Source organism: Atractosteus spatula, chromosome 16 (genome assembly GCF_055471065.1).
Source record: "Atractosteus spatula isolate fAtrSpa1 chromosome 16, fAtrSpa1.hap1, whole genome shotgun sequence".
In the NCBI taxonomy this organism is placed as follows: domain Eukaryota; kingdom Metazoa; phylum Chordata; class Actinopteri; order Semionotiformes; family Lepisosteidae; genus Atractosteus; species Atractosteus spatula.
This window is the reverse complement of record NC_142721.1, coordinates 16,247,420-16,270,441: the sequence shown is the minus strand read 5'-3', so window position 1 is coordinate 16,270,441 and position 23,022 is coordinate 16,247,420. Positions and strand designations below refer to the sequence as shown.

The window sequence follows — 23,022 nt, the reverse complement described above, 5'->3', positions numbered from 1 at the left end:
TTTTTTCCTATTTTTAAATGCAGTACTTTGTTTGGAATATTGCGTGAATACCACTACATACAGTTATTTCTTGAACTAGGGAATCTACAGGCTTGCTTCATTTCACTTGTACTACAGAATGAGCACATGGCTGAGGTCCCACACTGCCAGTGAAACGGACTTGAGCTGTCAAGTATTGCCAGAACACCGGATGCTTCACCACTCCTAAGACTCCTTTCAGTTGCGCTGTTGATCTTGTGTGTTTGTCCAGCACTGAAGCACATAATCCAGATAAGGGTCGGCCCCACCTCTACCTCATACAGGATGCAGTGTGTTCTATCCCCCTGCATTCCTGGTGCCATGGTGTTTAATTTAGCAGGGACAGATACCTAAGCCCTTTGCATTCATTGTGACAGCTTTATTAGACACAACTAAAACACTTGTTTTACAACAACCTTTGCTAATAATCTTCACAATCCGTGAGCCACATAAAAAAAAAGATTTTCCTTAAACTTACAACAAACATCATGACCCGCAAACTACGTTTAGTTTAGTTTGTATAGTATACAAAGGAAAGAAATTCATGAAACAGCCATCCCAGGAGCTGGGAAAACTCAACTCTAACAGTTCACAGCTCCATTTACTAATAATAACTCATTACACTTATACAGCGCTTTTCTGGACACCCCACTCTGAGCTCTTTACAGGTCTTGGGGATCCCCTCCACCCCCACCAGTGTGCAGCCCCACCTGGATGATGCTCCAGTCTCACACACACCAGCTCTCAGTGGGGAGGAGAGCAGAGTGATGAAGCCAGTTCAGAGATGGGGGTTATCAGGAGGCCATGACTGGTAAAGCCCAGGGGGAAATTTGGCCAGGACACAGGGGTAACACCCCTACTCTTCTCGAGAGACACCCTAGGATTTTTAATTACCACAGAGAGTCAAGACATCTTTTTACATCTTAGTTTTACATCTTATCCAAGGGACAGTGCCTTTTTACAGTAGAGTGTCCCCGTCACTATACTGGGTCATTAGGACCCACACAGACCGCAGGGTGAGCGCCCCCTACTGGCCCCACTAACACCTCTTCCAGCAGCAGCCTCAGCTTTCCCAGGAGTCTCCCATCCAGGTACTGACCAGGCTCACACTGCTGAGCTTCTATGAGTTGCCCGTTGTGAGTTGCAGGGTGATATGGCTGCTGGCTATTTGTGGGAGGCTAACATCCAGCAAGTCTCTTTATGATACTGAAAATACAGTCCTCTGTCTTTTTTCACTGTCTCAGTTAAGCAAACTGCTTCAGCTGCAAAACTGAACCTTAACCTTAAAATGCCCACATGGGTATGACTAAAGTATTTTGAATTGAATAACTGAGAACTTGACCGAAATGGAAAGTAGAAGATGTTCTACTGTAATTGGACAGCCAAAGGAGATACTGAGCAGAAGAAGCATTCAGCTATTTTTTACATGAAGCTGGGCTCTTCATTTCACACAGCTAAAAGCCAAAGACATACAAATAACAGTGGACAACAGTAACTTTGGATTGTGTATTGTACTTCAAAACCCTCATTAGCATGAATTTTCCTCTATACTGGGGAAAGGACTCCACAAAATGGAAAAGCCCGCAAAACAGTTTGTATCAATAATCTGTCGGCAGCTGACATCCCATAACTGTTATCTGACAAATTACGCACTCTTCCTCCTTGAGTTTTCTGCCATGTTGTGGAATGGTCTCAAAGTGAAGGACATTTAAAGAGTTGAAATTAGAGTCTATCAGAAGTTGTTAAAGATAACATCCCACAGTAACAAAGATAATGAAAATAACGATTAAGATAATGAAAATAACAAAGATAATTAAAATTGCCTGGAGTTCTCATGTTCTCTCTGTGTTCGTGTGCAGTTTTCCTCAGGGTGCTCCTGTTTCACACACTGGGAGGCTCATTGGCTTCTGGGAAAACTGGCCCTGGTGTGAGTGTGTGTTTTTGTCTGTGTCTGTTCTGCGATGGACTGCTGCCCCATCCAGGGTGCATCCTGCCAAGCACCCAGTGCTTCCAGGGATGGGCTCCAGACCACAAGAATCGTTATTAAAAGTGTTGTGATCATGTGAAAAACAATGACTTGCGGTATTTCAATGAATTCAAGATTGCTATAAGATAGCACAGTAAAGGGCATTGCAATTAATGAGTGAAGCACAGTGGACACACAAGGTGAAATGTTTCAAGGACCTGTCAGAGAGCTGCAGTACTGTGAAACCTCAGTACTATCTGAATGAGCATTCTCAGATCGGACTGGGAAACCGTCTCACAGGTTGAGAACTAATAAATATCATTATCTGAAAGCCAGATGACCCCCCACTGAAGATGTTAGACGACTGCCTGAGTCACCCCATACCATCTTCACTACTTTATACACAAATGTCTTTAAAAAGTGTGAGTTTTTGTCAAGCTTGAGTGTGAGTAAATATTCAGTGTTATTTAATTAGTTATCTTGTTTAAATCATGCCAGAAGGTTATTCCTTAAGGGTAAATATTACATAACCTTACATACAACACTCTTACCAAAAGACTGTTTTGCTTTTGAATTGATCGACTAAATGAACAATCAATAAAATTTACTGAAAGAGCATAACTTATAAATATGTAATATGTATACAATACATACTGTACGTACTTTATATATAATAATATGTATAACTCTTTATGTGTGTCAGTCAGATACTATTAGATCAGGTGTTACTTACTGTAGGTGCCCAAAAACCTGCCCTATTTCACAAGTTCTGGGACATGACATTTGGAAAATATTCCCTAAAGGAAACAAATTCAATTTCACAAGTCACATCTGAAAGGTAGGACAGTGACGCACATTAAAGAGGTCTTGCAGCCCAAGCTGCAGGAGCTTTGTACAGTTTGGTTTTGAGAGGTTTGTTTGAATTTTCCCCATGTTCTGTTTTCCAAATGACTGTGCCCACAGAGTCAACAGAATCATGTGGGAAGATCAACAGAGCGTATAAGAGACTAACGCTATTTCATGTTTAAACAGTTTTGATTTACAAATATTAGTAAGTACACATTTACCTATGGCCATAGATTGCTGCTGATTGACTGGAGAGGTGTGTTTAATGTCATCGATAAAAATACAATTGACCAGGTGGGGTCAGTTTTCTGTGCCGAAAAAACATTGTACACGATCAGTTGTGTTGATTTAAACCTTTTCATTCAGAGACAAAAAGCCTGCACACGGCATTATCATCAAACAGAGCCAGGAAACACAATACAGAATCCTATACCAGACAGAACAGTGATGTGCATCTCCTGCCCTTAGGGACTGCAGTCCAGGAGGGTGTGTAGGTCCTTTAAATCGTTTTTCTTTTTCTAAAACATTTTAAACCTTTAAAAAATATTAACAACTGAAAACCTTTGAAAAACAAATCCAAGTAACCTGATTTATCAGTTGTATGGGCAGATTAGAGATGTCACACATCTCTTGATTAGAAGTTCAAGGAAAACCCTGTGATTCCTAGGGACGGGGGCAATGCAATGCTAATCAAGAGTATCTGACGTGTGGTACGAAAGCACACAGGTTTTGACATTTGAAATCCTGAGCTCATTTATCCTGGTGAGCCTCCGGTGTTTTCCGGATTCAGTGCTTCCCAGCAGTATGGCAAATGCCCACCCAGCATTGCTTTGGCAGCAGCCCTCAGATTCCGAGCGAGACCTGTCCTTGTCTGGTGCGCTGTGATGGAAGCAGGAAACAGGTCTGCTCTGTGAAAGGACTGAGCACACATTCGGGATGGAAAGTGTCAACAGGAACTGTGTGACGTGCGCGGCTGGAACATCCTGGACCCTGGCTGCGCCTGCAGTTGGGTCAGCAGTGCGGCTCCCCTGTGCGCTCTGGGCAAAACCATCATTTCCTCATCACTGGGCATCAGCCCAGTGTGGGCAGCAAGGGCAGCAAGAGCGCACCCACAAGTCCTCTAGCACCCCTCTGCCCCTTAAAGCTAAACATCATAGTTTATACTGTATTACAACACTGAGAGCTGGCTGTCTGATAATAATTAAGAGTGTCAAAGGTGTGACTGACAGCATAGCAATACAGTACCTCAGTTTAAAATGCTGTAACCAAAGCCCAGTTTGTTTCCCGTCATTAACCATATATCATTTGTAATGTGTCTTTTAGTACAGTATGTCTTATTAGTATGTACTGTATGTGCTCTCCAAAGAAATACTGCAGTAGGACTTAAACTGAAACGTGTAGCACTTTTTATTTATATAAGTAGCCGAGAATCTTTTTCCACATTGGTCTAAGAAGAACTAAATTGTTAAGAGTACTGCAAAGACCAACATCAATAAAAATCTAATACTGGTCAGTGGCACACTGACTTTTCAGTGAAGGCAGGTTGTATTGAGTCAATACGAACGTCATTGAAATAATTCAGAAAATCGCATCACAAAATCCACATTCTTAAGTTTTATCCAATAGGAATCTCTTAGCAACCAAAGGTATCTTGTGTAAAATTAGACAAATTGCTTCAAAATGATAAACAGAAAGAAACCTTTCACACACAAGTGTTAAAGAGTGTGCCGTGTTGCAGATATCATTATGTGAGGATTAAGTGGAAGACTTAACTTGGCCAGTCCTCAGACATCATTCAAATTGTGCAAACTCCTTAAAAAAATGTTAACAAATGTCATATGCCATAATGCCAATGTCATAATGTCATATGAGAATTTTATAGGTACAGTATACTCGCACGTGATACTAATCACACAATACTGCGAGACTAATAAGGCTAGAATATGACATTAAATTCTATAGTACATTTATTAATGTATTTATTATTTAATTTCTTCTGTTACAGTGTCACATGTTTTGTTATCAGTGACAAAATTAACAAAATGTCTCAACGCTTGTTTTGTGTGTTAACTGTACTGTTTTCTGTTCTTTCTATACATCTAAAGGGTTTTGTCTAAAACATCCTGTAATTTTTTTTTAATAATTATAAATGCTCTGTAAATCACAGAACACTTCTCTCTCTCCCTGTCTGCTGCTCATACAGTTACTCCAGTTTTCTCTGTGACCAGTGTAGCCTACAGACAGGAGGAGGTCATATGGCCCAGGCCCAGTCTTGCTTGTTTGATAGTTAATGCTGCTTAGTAGCCAAGTGAGTCTGAATCATCTAGCCTTTTATTAAAAGGGTCCAGAGAATGGTCCTTAACTTGTTGGCTGGCAAGCATATTCCATATTCAGGATATTTACACCTCTTTATGTAAAACATGTTTCCTAATCACCACCCCAAATAAATACTGTATCTCTTTTAGTGACCCTGTTGTGTGTTGTAACTCCTAAACACTGTAGAGGGTTTTAGATTCTTGTAACAAATAGCCTTCCCATCAAGAATGATCAGGAATCATTCTTCACTGAGCTGTTTCTAATGATATAATATCCTTTTATGGTGTCTGGCTGAGCACAAAAATCTACTTGATATGAGGTCTTGATAGTGCATTATCAAGCTTCCCTCTATTTGAATTCCCCACTCTTGTGCGTTCTAGCCAAGCATCCTGTATGCTTCTCTATTGCCTCCCCCCATTGAGGACAGATCAGATCAGAATGACTCGTGCAGCATGAAGTGGTTTGTATTGTGTGTGCTTCTACTTCCAGTGTGGATCGTTTTGCACTCACCGAAGTGAATTTGTCTTCTTGTTATTCCCTTGATACTGTTTCTGTTTCTATAATGTACACATTAATAAATAATAATAATATATATTAAAGTATAAGCTTTATAATTATAATAATTTTAAGCTTTCTGTATAAAGCACCTTTCTAAACCTGGACATAGTCTTAAGTACATAAAAACATAAATAATAAAAAAATAAAAAGGAAATACAGTACATGATGAATTGCAAGGCAATCAGAATGGCAATATTTTAGATTTGAAGTGTATTCCATAACTGCAGGAACAACAGAAAAAGAACGATCACCAGAAGCCTGAGATTCAGTCCTTGTGAAAGCCTGAAGAGCCTACAGGAGGGAGTGCAGACATGAAGGAGATCAGAGATGTATGATGGAGCCAGATGATTTGAAGCCCTAAAAGTCTTCATAAGCACCCAACACAGAGTTTGTTCACATGGGGTTCCAAACACAGGAGAGCATCAGGTGTGACTCCCAGATTCCTCACTACGGCTGACTTGTAAATGGGGAAGCCATCATCCATTATTGTGAAGCTCACCAGTTTTTCCAGCTGATATTTACTGCCCACCAGTAACATTTCTGTTTTGTCACTATTTAGCTTCAAGAACTTTAATGTCAAGCAGAGATTAATTAAGCACAGAGAGGAGATAAGTGACAGGAGCAGGAGATCTGAAGAGGAAGAGGTTTCAATATAAATATAAGTATGTGCATAACATTGAAACTAAAGACTACTGTATGTTTGCGTACAACATGAGCAAGGAGAAGTGTATAAATGACAAAAAACAATGGGCCCAAAACTGACCCTTGCAGTGATTAACTGGGGCCAAGGGAAACACAATGCTGCCTGCCAGTCAAATATGAGTGGAACCAGTTAAAAACAGTACCATTGATGGACAAGACGCGTGTATGTTACAGTAATATACTGTATAGACTATTAATAAGTGTATAATGTATGCTAATATAATATATATGTCACTCTTTTGCTCAGACATTCATGTTTATCCTCTTACACTAGACCAGACATACACTACAATACAATACACTAGTATTGTCTACAGCACATTCAGTCAGCACAGTAAGCTCAGTGATGGGACTGTTTGCAGCATTCCTCTCCTTGTCCTCCTGATCATGAGGACTTCCCTTCAAGGGAAACAGTGTGTGAGACAGCTTTCACTGTCCTGTGTCTCCTAGATCTCCTCAATGGCCATGGAAGAAAGAGCTCCATGCCACCGCAAGGTGAGCCATGTTTCTCCTGTGGCACTGCATTACTCTGCTACACACACCAACCCCAGGGAGTTCTGTACAACGTGCACTAATATGATTGAAAAAGATACTTCAATACCATCCTAATGATATTTCTCCTTGTGTATTAAATATTACATTTATCCTGTTTAACATTATTTTTAATATTTACTTAGGAGGCTTTAAAATGTTTTAAATATTTGCTGAACAAAAGGCAAAGAAAATACACACTGTAAGCACTACACCCACATGCAAATCATTAGGTGTGATCATTGTAGTTGACAGCTAAGCATATATAATTAGTGCCACACATACCAAATGTATGTTTGTTTTACAACCTTACTCATCCTGTTGTCACTTAATGTTGATCTACACCCTTCTTATTAAGTATTAAACTTTAATGTAATTGTATCTTTTTAAAAAAATAAGCATTTCTTATAAATTTCTAAATGAATCTATATCTCATGTAGCTTTTGGTGCATTAGCAAGGTAATATCCTGAAATATTTCAGTAAGCTGAATAGTACTGTATGCTTTACTGGTCTTCAGTAAACAAACGCCACCTGGTGGCCCTGTGCTGCAATGGAAAAAAAGTTGCCTTCTGCTCCAGTATTCGAAGGAGTGGGACCTTGAACCATGAAGGAAGGTAGAAATGTTGGCAAGGCACAAAGTAGCCACACAGTATCATCCTGCAGCTCACTGGTGTGAGCCTGGTCAGTACCTGGAGGGGAGACTCCTGGGAGAGCTAAGGTTGCTGCTGGAGGTGTTAGTGGGGCCAGTAGGGGGCGCTCACCCTGCAGTCTGTGTGGGTCCTAATGCCCCAGTATAATGGCGAGGACACTACAGTGTAAAAAGGCGCCGTCCTTCAGGTAAGACGTGAAACCGAGGTCCTGACTCTCTATTGTCATTAAAAATCCCAGGGTGTCTCTCGAGAAGAGTAGGGGTGTTACCCCGGTGTCCTGGCCTAATTTCCCCCTGGCCTTTACCAGTCATGGCCTCCTAATAACCCCCATCTCTGAACTGGCTCCATCACTCTGCTCTCCTCCCCACTGAGAGCTGGTGTATGGGGAGTGTACTGGTGCACTCTGGAAGCTGTCACATCTGTCACAAGTAACCATGCATGGAAGAAAAAAAGATATAAAATAATCTACTTATAAGGTGCTTATTCTTCTACAACTCAAATAAGTTGTTACTGTTTGAAGCACTACAAAATTATGGAGCCTAAGTTTCAGAAATATTGTATATATACCTACTGTATATAGATACACACATACTATACATAGTAACTTCTGTATAACCTCTGTCGAGACTCACACTTGTGTTTGGCCCAGAGACATGTCTTCACCTCAATCACTCAATAAGACAGTTTAATATCCTGGATTGGTCACAGTGTTTTCATCCTTTGCTATGGTTTAATCTATGACTTTTCAATTTAACATACTTTCAAGAAGTTTTCTTTCTTTACTAAGCTGGATCTTGGAAGCAGCATGATATACTTTAACACATGTATCTAAAGAAAGCTCACAAAACTACACCACTCTATACACTTCACCGTCATTCACAAAATTCTACCAGATAAGGAAAAGAAAAGTCTGGGGCCTTTTCTGTTTTCCTTCAGTGGATTTTATTTATAATCAAACCTGCCAATAGACTGTGATTTTAAAGTTAAGTCTAAATTTTGAATCCATCCCGAATTCAATTACTGAAGTCATAGACTTGTATAAGATAAGATCATTTTATTGACCATATACAATTTCTTGTATTAGGAATGTGTCTTCTCACATACAGTACCCCAGCCTTCTCTCCATGAGACACACAGACAGGGAGAGAAGCTGGGGGTCAGAGCGCAGGGTCAGCCATTGTACAGCGCCCTTGGAGCAGTTGGGGTGAAGGGCCTTGCTCAGGGGCCCAGCAGAGTAGGATTCCTCTGCTGGCCGGGGGATACGAACCGGCAAACTTCCAGCCACAGGCGCAGATCCCAAGCCACAGAGCCACTGCACCGCCCCCCAACTATGGAGTGAAGCTGTGTGGTGGCTCACTCTTGCAGCCTGCCAGAAAAGTCTGTAGACTCAGGAGGCGGCTCTTGTTAGCCAGGTCCCTCCTGGTGACTCATTTCCAATTCAAACTGGCTTTGCCTTGCAGCTCTGTCAGCAGCATCAGCTGGAGGTATTTATTTACTGGGATTGGAGTAGCACACAGGCCTGGCATGATACACCTAGGAGCTGTGATGAGTTTCCACATACAGGCACTGTTCTATTGTTCTGTTGGTCACGCTGCAGTTAATATTTGACCACACAACCAGTTTAGCATTTGCTAAAGTGAGAAGGATTCCAAGATAAACTGATACACAGTCCTGCATGTTGTGAATTTCTTCCACACTGGGTTTATGTAAGACAGTATTTTACCATATTTTAGGTTTAACAAAGAAAAATAAAAAATAATGACTGCATACCATAATATTTTGTAAAATAGCATCTGAAAGAAAGTATACTATGTCACATATTTAAAATATTAGAGATTATGATGAGAAAGAAAATTATTCTTATACCTGAAAATAACTGTTCCCTGTCTAGATGGGTTCAGTACATTAAACCTTAAGGTCGGAATTCGTTGAGATACAAAATAACTGAAACTTAATAAGGTACATTTATATAGTCTCCTCCCTTTTCATATTCATAAATGTATACATTTTCCTCATTTTGAATGTATATAGTTAAAGTTATAAAATTGTAAAATACTAGGGGAACAAACAGGAATAGACAATTTTTGCTTGTGATGTATAGTCAGAAGTGTATTGTAAAAGTAAGGCTGAATAATGGTGGTTTATATGTAAAACGGTTTTGTTTTGTTCTCTAAAATAAAAATAAAAAAAAAGAAAATAACTGTTCCCAACTGTCTTACACATAAAAATATCATTCAAATAGACTTTGATATTCTTATGGAAAAAGAAAACACAAACAGACAAAAGAAAGTGACCTCATCGATCCTGTTAACTAGAAGATTTGCTACATGCCTTTTCCGTTCATTTCAACACATTTGTATTCTCAAACACAATGTTTTGTCTTTATAAACAATATAATTTCTCTAGTAACTATGGCTGACATTTATTTTTCACACTTTAACCTCATTTATGATAAGGACAATAAAATAGTTTTGTTTCTTACTAAGCATCCATTTGTGATTTGTTTTTACTGAACCACTATATAAAAATGAAAACCATACAGTATAAACATATATGATAATTTTAGTAACCATTTCATTTTTTTTGACACCTACCAAAAGTCTGTTAATATTAATGCAATGTACATGTCTTTAGGAGTGTGCAGTATTATGTTGTGTAATGCCTCTGCACATTTATGGGTTGTAAGCTCATAGTGTAATCCATGCTAGTTATTAGCCTGTAATTTTAAATCCAAAAAATAACTCAAGACATTATCAAACTTAGTCTCCAAAAATGAACTTAATCTGATTGACGCAAAAAATGCAGGGAACCATATTTATAATATAATTTAACAAGTTTTTATCATACTTAATTTGAATTTAGGTGAAAATATGTTCAAGGAAAAAATTCAAGAGCAAAGCTTTCAGACAAACATTGAGACAGAATTACTCTGGTAGCCAGATATCATATCAATACATTTGATAAGGTGCCAAGTTCAACCCTCTGCCCCACCTTCACCTCTGACTTCAAGGGATCATGGTAGCTCCTCGGCTATGGTGGTATAAAACCCAGAGCCAGAGCCCAGGTGAGACTACCCTGCTGCTGACAATCTGATTGACCCACTGGGAACCATGGGGACACGAAGGGGAATGTCCACATGGGTGCTGATGTGGATGATGATATCCATTGGATATGGCTCTATACAGAAAGGTAGGCAGAAGACATCTTCAATATACGAGCTCAGTACAGGATAATAGTGTATGAACTGATCAAATGATTAATTGATTGACAAGCAGGGTTTAAAGAATGTGACTGTACATGATCTAAAATACATCTTTGTCAGAATTTCCTTTGGGAGCCAGTGAAACATCTTTGATTGACTGGGCAATATCCATGCCTTTGAAACATATTCAATCCACAGCAGAAATAGGGAGGGTTGAAAACCTTTCTCTTAAGTACTTTCTTTAGTATTAGTATTTTCTGTGAATTTTCTGACAATTCATTTGTTAATACTGAAATATCTGTGGACTTAAAAACTCATTAAAATATTCATATAAGAATCTGTTCAATTAACAATGGAGTATGTGTATATTTTTGGTATACATACCAGCTTTATGTGTGTCTTAACTGCAGCAAGCCTGACAAAGTCCAGGATCACAGACCCGAGGTGGTGCCCACGGGCTCTGTTGTGCCGTTGGTTTTTGTCACAGTTGTGTTGCATCTTTGTCAAGGCTGCTCATTTTAGAATAACATGACATCTGGATATGAATGTGGCAAAACCACATGTGCAATAAACTTCATAAATTAATTAACTTAATGATACTTAGTAATCAGGAATACTGTATCATTACAAAAAGCATGTTGTAAGTGAAAAAGGACAAGGTCCTCAGTCAATGTCGATGTATGACATGAAGCTGCTTAAAGTTAAATGTATTCATTAAGTATGAAACAGATACAAATATTGTTGAATATTCAGTAGTTTCAGTACCAGTGTCATTCTAATCCATTTTACATTTAAGAATTTCAACCAGGACCTGTATAATTTAAATACTTTCTGTAATTGCAGATGTTTTAATATACTGTATTACAGAAAATATTGATGACTATATTAAAATTAAAAATTGAATAGTTTTATTATTTGCTTTGAGTTTGATATAGAATTTAATTTTCTGAATCATATATAATTATTTTAATTGTCATTTACATCATTACATTACACAGCATAGGAAAAATATCTGTCATAAATGAAAAAGGGTGATGAATTCTAATTCTACCTAATGACTTTTTAGCTATTTTAGTTTTAAAGCTATTTGTGCCCCGGATTCATTTAAAATGAGGATACTGTAAGAATATATTACAACAACAACAAAAAACTGGCCATTACAGGAGGGTAGTACTAACAGATAAAGCATAGACTAATACTTAACTCTGATGCACCTGAAAAAACAAACTCTTCTGATTGCTCGAAGTCTATGTAATCACTCTTACATTGCTTTGTTAAAAATAAACTATATATTTTTTAATATAATACTTCACTTATAATGTGTTTTAATAATCATTGAAATGTACTAGTCTAAGGACATACAGTATTCCACCCTGAACACAGTTCAGGAAGCATCCATTCAAAACTCTCTGTCTCTACATAGGCAGTCAGCAACAAACTCAGCAACAGACTGAAGACTATGACTATGGTGGTCCCACAGGTAATTCATAAATCACCAAACACCTGAACTTCAAGGACACTTTAATTTCAACACTTTGCAAAAGAAAATAATTGAAAGAAAAGAGAGACATAGAAGAATATGGTTCACATGTCATAGAATTTTCTCATTAAAACTGAAAATACTACATTTCTTTAAGAAGTATTTAAATGGTTTCCCCTGATGTTAAAACTCTAAGATGAGAAACGGTTTCTGCCTGTTTGATTGAGAGACATTCTACAGATATTATCATGACAAATACATGATAAATACATGCCACACAGATGATAAATAATAAACTTTTCCTATTAATTTGGCTAATTTGTATTTTTAATTTGTCAGATGGCCCGCCTATTCCTGGTAAAACGGTTACAATTATCCCTTCAATGACCAAGATAACAACAATAGGAGGTAAGGTCTACACAGTGCATTTACTGGCATTGATAAATGGACACCCAGATGAACAGTTCAAAGTGCACTGTTTAATAGTGCAATCCTGGATGATGAATACTGCTTGACATCCCTAGTCTTTCTTGCCCAAGGCGTGAGCCCAGCGCACAATGGCCAGGTCTGCAGCACATGGGGTAACTACCACTTCAAGAGCTTCGATGGGGACGTTTTCCAGTTGCCGTCCACCTGCAACTACATCCTGACCTCCCACTGCAAGAGCACGTATGAGGATTTCAACATCCAGCTGAGGCGCCAGGTGGTGGACAAGCTGCCCGCCATCAGCAAGATCACCTTGAAGCTGGACGGGACAGTGGTGGAATTCTCCAAGGACTCCATCATCGTCAATGGAGAGACGTGAGTTCTTTGTCACAGTGATGTAAAAATTGCAAACCCGTTCAGCTCAAAGTTTCAGACAATAAGCCTGAAGCTCTGAAAGCTTCTTAGGGGTTAATTATGAAGGAATCATAAATCTGGGAAATCTTTTCTGCTACTAGTTTTATTTTTCCAAATGTTTACTGACATATACAGGAAAGTGTTTTACATGAAACAAAGCAGTCAGAAAGTTCAGGGAACTTTTTGAATGCTTTGTTTGTCGGGGAATTTAACGCTGATTATATAATGGCCACCCTGACCCTGTAGCTATACACAATGTAACAAACTCTGATCAGACCATGACTTCCACCTCTTTCAGAGTCCTCCTGCCATTCAGCCAGTCTGGTGTTCTCATTGAGAAGAGCTCCTCCTATATCAAGGTCACTGCCAAGCTGGGTCTCGTTGCCATGTGGAATGAGGAAGATGCCTTCCTGGTATGAAGTACACACATATTACATGTTCTAATTTTCCAATTTTATTTAAAAAAACAAATAACAGAAGCGTCATCTCTTTACTGTAGAATATATGGCTAATAATCATGCCATCAGATTGCACTAGGAACGTTAAAAATACCCATTTTTCCTTTCTTTAAAACTTATGAAAGAGTTTTTTTTATCTATAACAATTGCTTAGAACCGAAACCTTGAGGCCAACTCCCAGTTGTAAAGCAGCTAGTCAACATCAGCAAACACTCACAAAGGAAAGATTAATGAAAGATAAGATAAATCTCAATTTAATAGATCACCTAATAAACTCCTATCACAGCCTCATACCAACTCTGCAAATTTAAAGACACACCACAATCCTAAATGGCATTATATAATTAGGCTATTATTTATACATTTATATGATTTATTGGGCAATTATTTTATACAATACTGAATTAGTTTAGAACTTGGTTACTACAGTTCACAAAAAGTTAATTACATTGAAAAGCATCAGCTATTTTCAAGAAAAGTTTTCATTTCACTGTCTAGGTGGAACTGGATGAAAAATACCGAAACCAGACCTGTGGGCTGTGTGGGGACTTCAATGGGGTCCAGCTCTATAATGAGTTCATTCAGAATGGTAAGCAGGTATTAGAAGGGCAGCTAGGGAGGTTACTGCCAGTCAGGCTCTGTCACAGCCCCTAGATCTAGCCACCCATCCCCTTCACATTCAAAGGTCTAGAACTGCCAGTGACAACGTACAGTAAGAGATATTGCAAAGAACATTACAGTTACTACAGTAAAGTACAGAGCAGGACCTCAACTCAGTAATCTTGCTTTTTCAAGGCATGAAAGTATCTCCTTACGACTATGGAAACTTCTGGAAAATGGATGGCCCAACAGAAACCTGTGTTGAACCCACACCAGCATCTGATGACAAATGCTCAGACCTGGTAACTGTCTTCTTTGACATCTTCACTTTATAACAACTTCTGGAATCCTTAATCAGACTACATTTTAAGCACACTCTTGATATTGTTTTCATTATATTATGTAAAACTGTGAAGCACAAACCATATATCCTCTCTTCTAAGACACTTTCAGACTATAGTAATAAGGAAGCTTATTAGTTTCTAATTCAGCACTGATTAGCAATTAACAATACCAATGGAACCATGTAAATTCATCAGAGTCATTGTGCTCTTCTGTGAGTGAGGGTTACTCTTATGCTTCTAACAGTAAACTTTCCCTCTACAGACACCGATATGTGAGCAGCTTCTGTCCAGTCCTGCGTTTAGCAGCTGCAAGGGCCTGATCTCGACTGACTCCTTTGTCCAGTCCTGCGTCAAGGACATGTGTCACTGTGGCAACAGCACCAGTGCCTTCTGCCTCTGCAACACTCTTTCAGAATACTCACGGCAGTGTGTGCACGCTGGAGGGAAGCCCAAGCAATGGAGGACTGCCGAGTTCTGCTGTACGTTTACCACCCTGCTGCCGAGCTCCCATTGATCTATGCGGCTTTTAAACCTCTTGTGCCCGACGTGTACAGGAGACATAGTCATATAACCCTCCTCAGGAGAATAAGAGGCAAGACAAGCTGACATGTATTTCAGACTCATGACTTCAGCTTTGTGTGCTCTGCAGCTAAGAAGTGCCCTTTCAACATGGAGCACCAGGAGTGTGGGATTCCCTGTGCTGACACCTGCTCTAACCCAGAGAGAGGACAGCTGTGTGAAGACCACTGTACAGACGGCTGCTTCTGCCCCCCAGGTAGCCACTGCATTCGCTGGCTTTATTAGTCAATCTACAGTGTAGTCTGGCTTGTAAATACTGAACTTGGTTAATTGTACCTCACACCTGGCTTTTAGAAAGAGACATTTTTCACAGGAAAAGGAGTCATTCTTTGTTTCTAATTTAGTATCTAGTACTATGAAGTGTAATATCTGACTTGAACACTTTCCTCTCCAAAAAGACACTGTTTTTGATGACATCACTCAGAGCGGCTGCATCCCAGTTCAGAAGTGCTCCTGCAGCCACAACGGACAGACGTACACACCTGGGGAATCCTACTCCAGCAGCTGCAGTCGCTGGTAAACTGTGCCTTTGTGCCTGCTTTCATTCTGTATACCAAAACGTGTGGATTTACAGACCTTTCAGATTATACTCACAAGACCTGCAAACAGATTTCTGTGCTTAAATAAAATGTTATTATGCAAACAAAATTATTTATAAATGTGTTTCAGAAGGACTATACAACACTGATTAATAAATAAAAAAATACTGGAGCACTAAAATTATAAGCAAATAAAAGTATGGCATAAGAAACAAAGATGTCAGGCAACTTGCTCAGCTGTCCGTTAATGCTGTTCCGTGCAGCACCTGTGTCGGGGGACAGTGGAGCTGCCAGGACCTGGACTGTCCTAGAACCTGCTCTGTACAGGGAGGCTCCCACATCACCACTTTCGACGGGAAGCCCTTCACCTTCCACGGAGACTGCTCCTACGTCCTGGCCAAGGTCTGAGCTCACACACACCACCAGTCTATTACTTCTACAGTTCAAAGCAACTGCAGCGATAAGTACATTGCCCTGTTTAAGAATATCTGGAAAGGGATTCAAAGGCAACTTCAAGAAACCAAGCACATTAAATCTTCTGATGCTGTGAATGTGGACCTGTTTCTACTGGTGTAAAGTGTTCTCAAAGCATCTCAAACAATTAAACCGTCACGTTTCTCCTTCTGTTCATTTTCCTCAGCAATGCAATGACAGTCAGTTCACAGTCTTGGGTGAAATTGTCAAGTGTGGATTAACAGACACTGAAACCTGCTTGAAAGCTGTGACCCTGGCCATCTCAGCAGGACAAACTGTAAGTTACCTTTGAGCTTCCTTCACGCACCACACAGAAAAAGATAATCTATGCTGCTCTTTCCTGGGTGGGAGCAACCTGCCACTGTGGTCTAGGAATTGTCTCAGGTACTACTGTCAACTTTCAGTGTCCCAGAACCCAGCTTGGGAATACAGTAAGTACCACTGGTGCATGTTTGGCACATTGTTGAGATAGCAAGGTTAGGTAATAACGAAACCATTCAAATACATATTGTAATTTCTCATCTCCAAGCAAGCCTGTAACCAGGTAACAAACCAAAATTACAAAACAAAAAAACTGCAAAGATATTTTTATATTTCGGGGTTAGAAAGAATCAGCACTGATGAGTGCAACAAAACGTCCGGAGGCGTAATGTGGCCTTATTATATTGTAAACAAGCAGGCTTGTGAGCACATCTCTTGTAATCCAATAGACATATTGCTCTCGATTGTGAGATGCTTTTGCCAGCAAATACAACCGACTTGATAACTCTGCATTACAGATCATGCAGATTCTGCAGTGAAAAGTCTGCTGCCTATACTTATTCGCTTGTCATATTACTACTCACATTACTATAGTCATTACAACGACTAGTGAGCAGGAAGGGCAGCCTCACGTCTCAGTTCTTGGGAACTCTTGGTCTCGCCAGGGGGCTGCAACAACATTTTGTACTTAATTAGAAATTTGTACATTTTCTCTTTTAATTTATTTTGTTACTGAGATCTAATTACTGCTCTGAGAAACTGGGACTGCAGTTCCCCTTTGATTTTAGAGGGGTAATAAAGATGTTCAATATCTCCTCTACGTGTATATTCCCCAGGTGATCAGCATCAAGCCCTGTGGAAGTGTTTTTGTGAATGGCATCTTTTCTCAGCTGCCACTCTCTACAGGTCAGCTCATTTACACTCTTATTCTACCCAATATATTGAATGAAAATTCATTATCACAATAAATAGTTTCTCTTAGCCTGGACAAGGCTGGCAACACTGTGAGGATTACGTTTCTCGACTTCTCCAGTGCCTTCAATACTATCCAGCCCTTACTGCTAGGGAGGAAGCTGGAGGTGATGCAAGTGGGTGCCTCTCATGGATCACAGACTATCTGACAGGCAGACCACAGTCTGTGAGACTTCAGAACTGTGTGTCTGAACAGGTAGTGAGTAACACAGGGGCTCCACAGGGTACAGTTCTTTCTCTGTTCCTCTTCACCCTCTATACCTCGGACTTTAAATACAATTCAAAGTCATGCCACCTGCAGAAGTTCTCAGACGACTCTGCAATTGTGGGATGTATCAAGGGTGGGCAGGAGGAAGAGTACAGAGGACTGGTCAGCAGCTTTGTGGAGTGGTGTGGGGAGAACCACCTGCAATTGAATGTGGCAAAGACGAAGGAGCTGGTGATAGATTTCAGGAGGAAAAGTGTCCAACCTACTCCTGTCTACATCCATGGGAGAGGCGTGGAGATAGTGGATTCATACAAGTACCTGGGAGTGCACATCGACGATAGACTGGAATGGTCTAAGAACACCGAGGCCATCTACAAGAAGGGTCAGAGCCTACCTTACTTCTTGAGGAGGCTCAGGTCCTTCAATGTGTGTAGGAAGATGCTACATATGTTCTATCAGTCGGTTGTGGCGAGCGCCATTTTCTACGCGGTAGTATTCTGGGGCTCTGGGATTAGAGCAGGGGATGCTAACAGGCTGAACAAGCTCATCAGGAGAGCAAGCTCTGTCATTGGGTCTGACCTGGACCCCCTGGAGGTAGTGGCTGACAGGAGAATGGTGTCCAAACTAGAGGCCATCATGGACAACGTCTCCCATCCCCTCTATGACATGCTTGTGAGAATGAAGAGCACGTTCAGCAATAGGCTGATCCATCCGCGGTGCGACAGGGAGCACTACAGGAGGTCATTCTTGCCTTCTGTCATAAGACTGTACAACACATCCACTGTGTGTCTGGGCAGGGCCGACATTGACATTGACCTCTTTCTGGACTAAACAGTAAACTCTCTGCTACATCTGGCTTTTTTCATTTAGAACTGTTTCTGTGCAATATATGCCAGGGATGTGTGCAATTTATTTATATTTATATTTATATTTATAATTTGCACTACAACTTTTTGTGTACTGTTCTGGTTTGTTCTTTGTATATTCTGGACCGTGAGTAACTCTTCTTGGTGCACTTCTCACTGACTGTACTGACTGTATTATATGTATTGTATTGTATTGTTGTATTATTGTATCATTTTGTTACAATGTGCTGTGTTGACTGTGTTAAGCTGCTGTTGCACTGCAAGTTTCCTCACGGGATCAATAAGGTATCTATCTATCTAATATGATATTTGCGATTGCAGCGGATGTTGTCATCTTCAGACCCTCCACATTCTACATCATTGTCCAAGCCTCCTTGGGGCTCCAGCTACAGGTACAGCTCACTCCGGTCATGCAGGTCTACATCACCGTCAGCTCCTCCAACAAGGGACAGACATGCGGTACGTTCTGAGCTTCATCATGTCTTCAGAGAGATCCCGGACAACACTTAATTTTAACACTGACTGCCCACTGCTAGAAATCCGATTATGAGTAAAACTGGTTTATTACACCTCTTTACAGGTCTTTGTGGAAACTTTAATGATGTCCAAGGGGATGATTTTAAGATCAACAGTGGAATAGTGGAAGGAACAGCTGTAGCTTTTGCCAACACCTGGAAAACCACAGCGAATTGTCCAGATGTGACGACCAGCTATGAAAACCCCTGCAGTCTGAGTGTGGAGAACGGTAAGACTGGCCGCCACTCCAGCAGGTTTTAGTGTTACTGAGTCTGACCTGCAAATCCTGGCTGACATTCTGTAGGCTTGTGGAGAGGGGAAGCAACAGTCACAGGAAACGTTCTTGTTTATGAAGGGCAAAAGAAGTTACTTGCACCTTGCCTTTTGGAAATGAGAAAAGGTGCCTGTACTTACCCCACCTTTCTCTCTCTTCACAGAGAAGTACGCCCAGCACTGGTGCTCCATGCTGTCAGATCCTCAAGGAGTGTTTGCTGTGTGCCATGCTGTGATTAGCCCAGATATCTACAAAACAGTACGTTTCTTTTAAATTTAAAAACTGAAACCTTTGTAAAATCTGTCACACTCATATGAAGACAATATATCCTGAGTCTGAGAGGCACGACCACACGGGGCAGTCTTGTGAAAATATCTCACAAGGTCATTGGTGTTGATCTTCCTATCCTCTCCTCCATCATAGACGTGTTTTGCATTAATCAAAATCCATCTGTGACCATCCTTCACACCCCTTGATTAGTAATTTCTAGTTACACCCATCAGAACACAGATACCGACTCCCCAACTGCAAAATCAACAGATTGAAGTTCTCATTCATACCTGTAGCCATTACTCAACACTCGAACTTCTATGTAAATATGTAGATTGTTGTTCCTGTTCTTTTGTTTCTTGTGTCTGTCTGTACACCAGCACTGCTGCTGTAAAAGAACTTTGTAGTAGTCGTAGACATATAATGGGGTGTTGATGTTTACTTTAATGTTTGAATGTTTGATTTTCAAATTCCAACATCAAAACTTGTAATACAGACAAAAACAAAAATGAATTTCGAGCTTATGAATTGGCTTCTGTTTTTCTGAGAAGTAGTAGCATTTCAACTACTCTTGAATAACCGAGAGCACACCCTCTGCTCCTCTGCCCCCAGAACTGCATGTACGACAGCTGTAACTGTGAGAAGAGTGAGGACTGTTTGTGTGCTGCCATCTCCTCGTACGTCCGTGCCTGTGCTGCTAAGGGGGTGCAGCTGGACGGCTGGAGAGCCAGTGTCTGCAGTAAGTGTCTGCAATAGCCAGGGACCTGGGAGCTTTCAGGGCAGGAAGTTCAGACACCTGAAGGGAGTGTTCCTGTGACTGAAACCCTGGTTCTCCCTTCCTTCAGCCAAATACTCCAGCACCTGCCCCAGGACTCTGGTCTTTGGCTACAGCATGACCAGCTGTAATCGCACCTGCCGCTCCCTCAGCCAGCCTGACCCCACCTGTAGCATCCAGATTGTGCCTGTGGACGGCTGTGGCTGTGCCAAAGGGACCTACATGAACGAGGAGGGCAAATGTGTGCCAGCTTCACAGTGCCCCTGCTACAACAAGGGCACAGTGGTGCCAGCTGGAGAGGTCATCAGGAAGGATGGTGCAATTTGGTGAGGAGCTTTTCCCTCTTGTCACTATACTATTATAGATGAAACACATTTCAGGCTTTCTGGCTTCATGCTGCCTTGTGCATATTCTTCAGCAAGGACAGTGCTAAGTTGGTAGGAAGAATCTTATCACAGAAATATCAGGGTTCGGGGATGTCTAGTTGGTGTGAATATCTCTTCGTGGGAGACAGAAGGGCCAGCTGCAGGCCTCAGGAGAGTGTGCTGTGCTGTGGTCTTTTCATGCATTTCCAAATTCTTTTCATTCCTTTTCCAGCACTTGCAAACAAGGGGAACTGAACTGTATTGGACGTCCAGAGCCGAATCCTAGTGAGACTGCCTTTCTCTTACACTCTTTTCTGAAAAACATGCATGTTTATTTTCTGTTTTTGCTGAACACATTTTTAAGTTATGGGAAATGTGATTTCAGATATGACAGCCATATTTACTGAAATGTTTTTCAAAAACTAGTTTTATAAAATATGACGGAAAAAATAATTCAAAATAAATTGTTCAATCTTGGCATGCTTAACAACAGTCCACAAAACCACAGAGATGGATTGTGGAATAATCCAAATGAGTGCTTAAATGACTTTAACTGGTACCTTCAAAACAAACATATGATGGACACACTTGTCTATTCTTGTCAATAGGTTTCAAAGTAAAAGACATGTTGGTCTAGGTCTGGATAGGTCCTGCAGAAATAAAACAGTAAAGATACATTCTGACAAGCTTAAGTACCTCTGTGAGCTGCTGTTGAATTAACTACTGACTAAAAAATATTTGAAGGTTTTGATACACAAAGGAACAAAATACTTTATTTTCTTAGAAAAGGTGAGATGCAAAAATAGAAAATGTTTCCTTGCTTTTCATTTACAGCCTGCAAGGAACCAATGATCTTTTTCGACTGCACTAAAGCTGGGGCTGGAGCCAAGGGATCAGAATGTCAGAAGAGCTGTCAGACACTGGATATGGATTGTGTAAGTGAACCTGGACATCTTAATTCTAAACAACAAGAACTCTAGCAATCTGCACAGTGTTTGGTGTCCTAAACCCAGACATCTTTACAGTTCGCATGGAAAACCTCGGGGGAGGCTTTCCAAAAGATTAAAGGACACATCTAACTTTTGTAATGCCAGACAATTCTTCTGGGATAAATTCATGCTAAACCTGGTTAAAATTATGGCACATTTCTCTTAACAGATCAGCACAGAGTGCACATCAGGCTGTATGTGCCCACAAGGTCTAGTTTCTGATGGGAAAGGGGGCTGTGTGAAAGAGGACCTTTGTCCTTGTATGCACAATGGAGCTTCGTATCAGCCTGGGGACAAGATCAGAGTGGACTGCAATACCTGGTAAATGAGCTCATTACACTATACGTGTTTCAATATCTAAGTTATGCACTACTATAACTGTAAGCTTATAATAGTGAAAAGGGTTTGAAAAATGATATTTGGAATTAAATCTAAACATTCACTGCTTTTTGCTGTCCATTTGTTTCACTTCAGTACTTGCAAAGATAGAAGGTGGCAGTGTACCAGTAACCAATGCCAAGGCACCTGTGCCATCTATGGAGATGGACATTACATCACTTTTGATGGGAAGCGATTCAGCTTCAGTGGAGACTGTGAATACACCCTCATTCAGGTACATTTCAAAATAAAGAGACTTTCACAAGAGAACTCAAATCATAATTGTCAGTGCATAATTCACTTATTGGGCTTATACATTTGTCACAAGTATTTGTACCTATTCTTCCAGCAGGATATTTTCTTAATGCAGTCTCCTCAAAGGTACAACTGCAATGGCTCTCACAGTATGAAGGTGTTCATGTTGTACACAAAATAAAAAAAATTATTTATTTCAGGATGATTCAGACAAAACTCTCTCTTCTTAAGATGAGAAAGGGATCATCAGTTCTTTTATCTATCAATTGTTCAGGACTACTGCAGCCAAAACAATGAAAACGGCACCTTCAGGGTGATCACTGAGAACATCCCCTGTGGCACCACTGGGACCACCTGCTCCAAGGCCATCAAGCTCTTCCTGGGGGTGAGCAATCAGCCCTCTTTCTTGAAGGAAATCCAGCTCAATTGAAACTCTTTAGAATTACTGGCACTTATGTTGAATTTAAATGCATTTAAATGCTAATTCTTCTTTTCAGAACAATGAGCTGAAGCTATCTGAAGGAAACTACCAGGTGATCCAAAGAGACACAGGTGTAGAGGTTCCCTACCAGATCCGCTACATGGGGATTTACCTGGTGATTGAAGCCAACAATGGGCTGATCCTCATGTGGGACAAGAAGACGAGCATGTTTATCAAGCTCAACCCTAAGTTCCAGGTCAGTGAGCATGTCTGCACTAAGGTTAATCTTACAGATAAATGTGTTTCTGTCAGTGCAGTTATGGAATATGTGTGACCCAGGATAAATGAATACCTAATCGAACTTTCAA

At 40.4% G+C, this 23,022-nt stretch overlaps 1 protein-coding gene across 1 annotated transcript in view; it reads left to right on the top strand.

The window, feature by feature from the left end:
• The first annotated feature begins 10,666 nt into the window (after positions 1 to 10,666).
• Positions 10,667 to 23,022, top strand: part of LOC148819671 (uncharacterized) — a 32,494-nt gene continuing 20,138 nt past the window's right edge. Inside the window, exons 1-24 of the mRNA XM_088935208.1 lie at positions 10,667 to 10,777; positions 12,214 to 12,270; positions 12,610 to 12,678; positions 12,810 to 13,071; positions 13,409 to 13,523; positions 14,067 to 14,157; positions 14,364 to 14,470; positions 14,775 to 14,991; positions 15,162 to 15,287; positions 15,490 to 15,607; positions 15,894 to 16,032; positions 16,271 to 16,381; positions 17,202 to 17,271; positions 18,733 to 18,870; positions 18,992 to 19,156; positions 19,365 to 19,459; positions 20,084 to 20,210; positions 20,317 to 20,572; positions 20,844 to 20,896; positions 21,446 to 21,546; positions 21,770 to 21,921; positions 22,075 to 22,213; positions 22,508 to 22,618; positions 22,731 to 22,910. Of these exons, the coding sequence (XP_088791334.1) occupies positions 10,699 to 10,777; positions 12,214 to 12,270; positions 12,610 to 12,678; positions 12,810 to 13,071; positions 13,409 to 13,523; positions 14,067 to 14,157; positions 14,364 to 14,470; positions 14,775 to 14,991; positions 15,162 to 15,287; positions 15,490 to 15,607; positions 15,894 to 16,032; positions 16,271 to 16,381; positions 17,202 to 17,271; positions 18,733 to 18,870; positions 18,992 to 19,156; positions 19,365 to 19,459; positions 20,084 to 20,210; positions 20,317 to 20,572; positions 20,844 to 20,896; positions 21,446 to 21,546; positions 21,770 to 21,921; positions 22,075 to 22,213; positions 22,508 to 22,618; positions 22,731 to 22,910 (3,078 nt within the window). The 5' untranslated portion in view covers positions 10,667 to 10,698. The remainder of the gene's footprint in view (positions 10,778 to 12,213; positions 12,271 to 12,609; positions 12,679 to 12,809; positions 13,072 to 13,408; positions 13,524 to 14,066; positions 14,158 to 14,363; positions 14,471 to 14,774; positions 14,992 to 15,161; positions 15,288 to 15,489; positions 15,608 to 15,893; positions 16,033 to 16,270; positions 16,382 to 17,201; positions 17,272 to 18,732; positions 18,871 to 18,991; positions 19,157 to 19,364; positions 19,460 to 20,083; positions 20,211 to 20,316; positions 20,573 to 20,843; positions 20,897 to 21,445; positions 21,547 to 21,769; positions 21,922 to 22,074; positions 22,214 to 22,507; positions 22,619 to 22,730; positions 22,911 to 23,022) is intronic.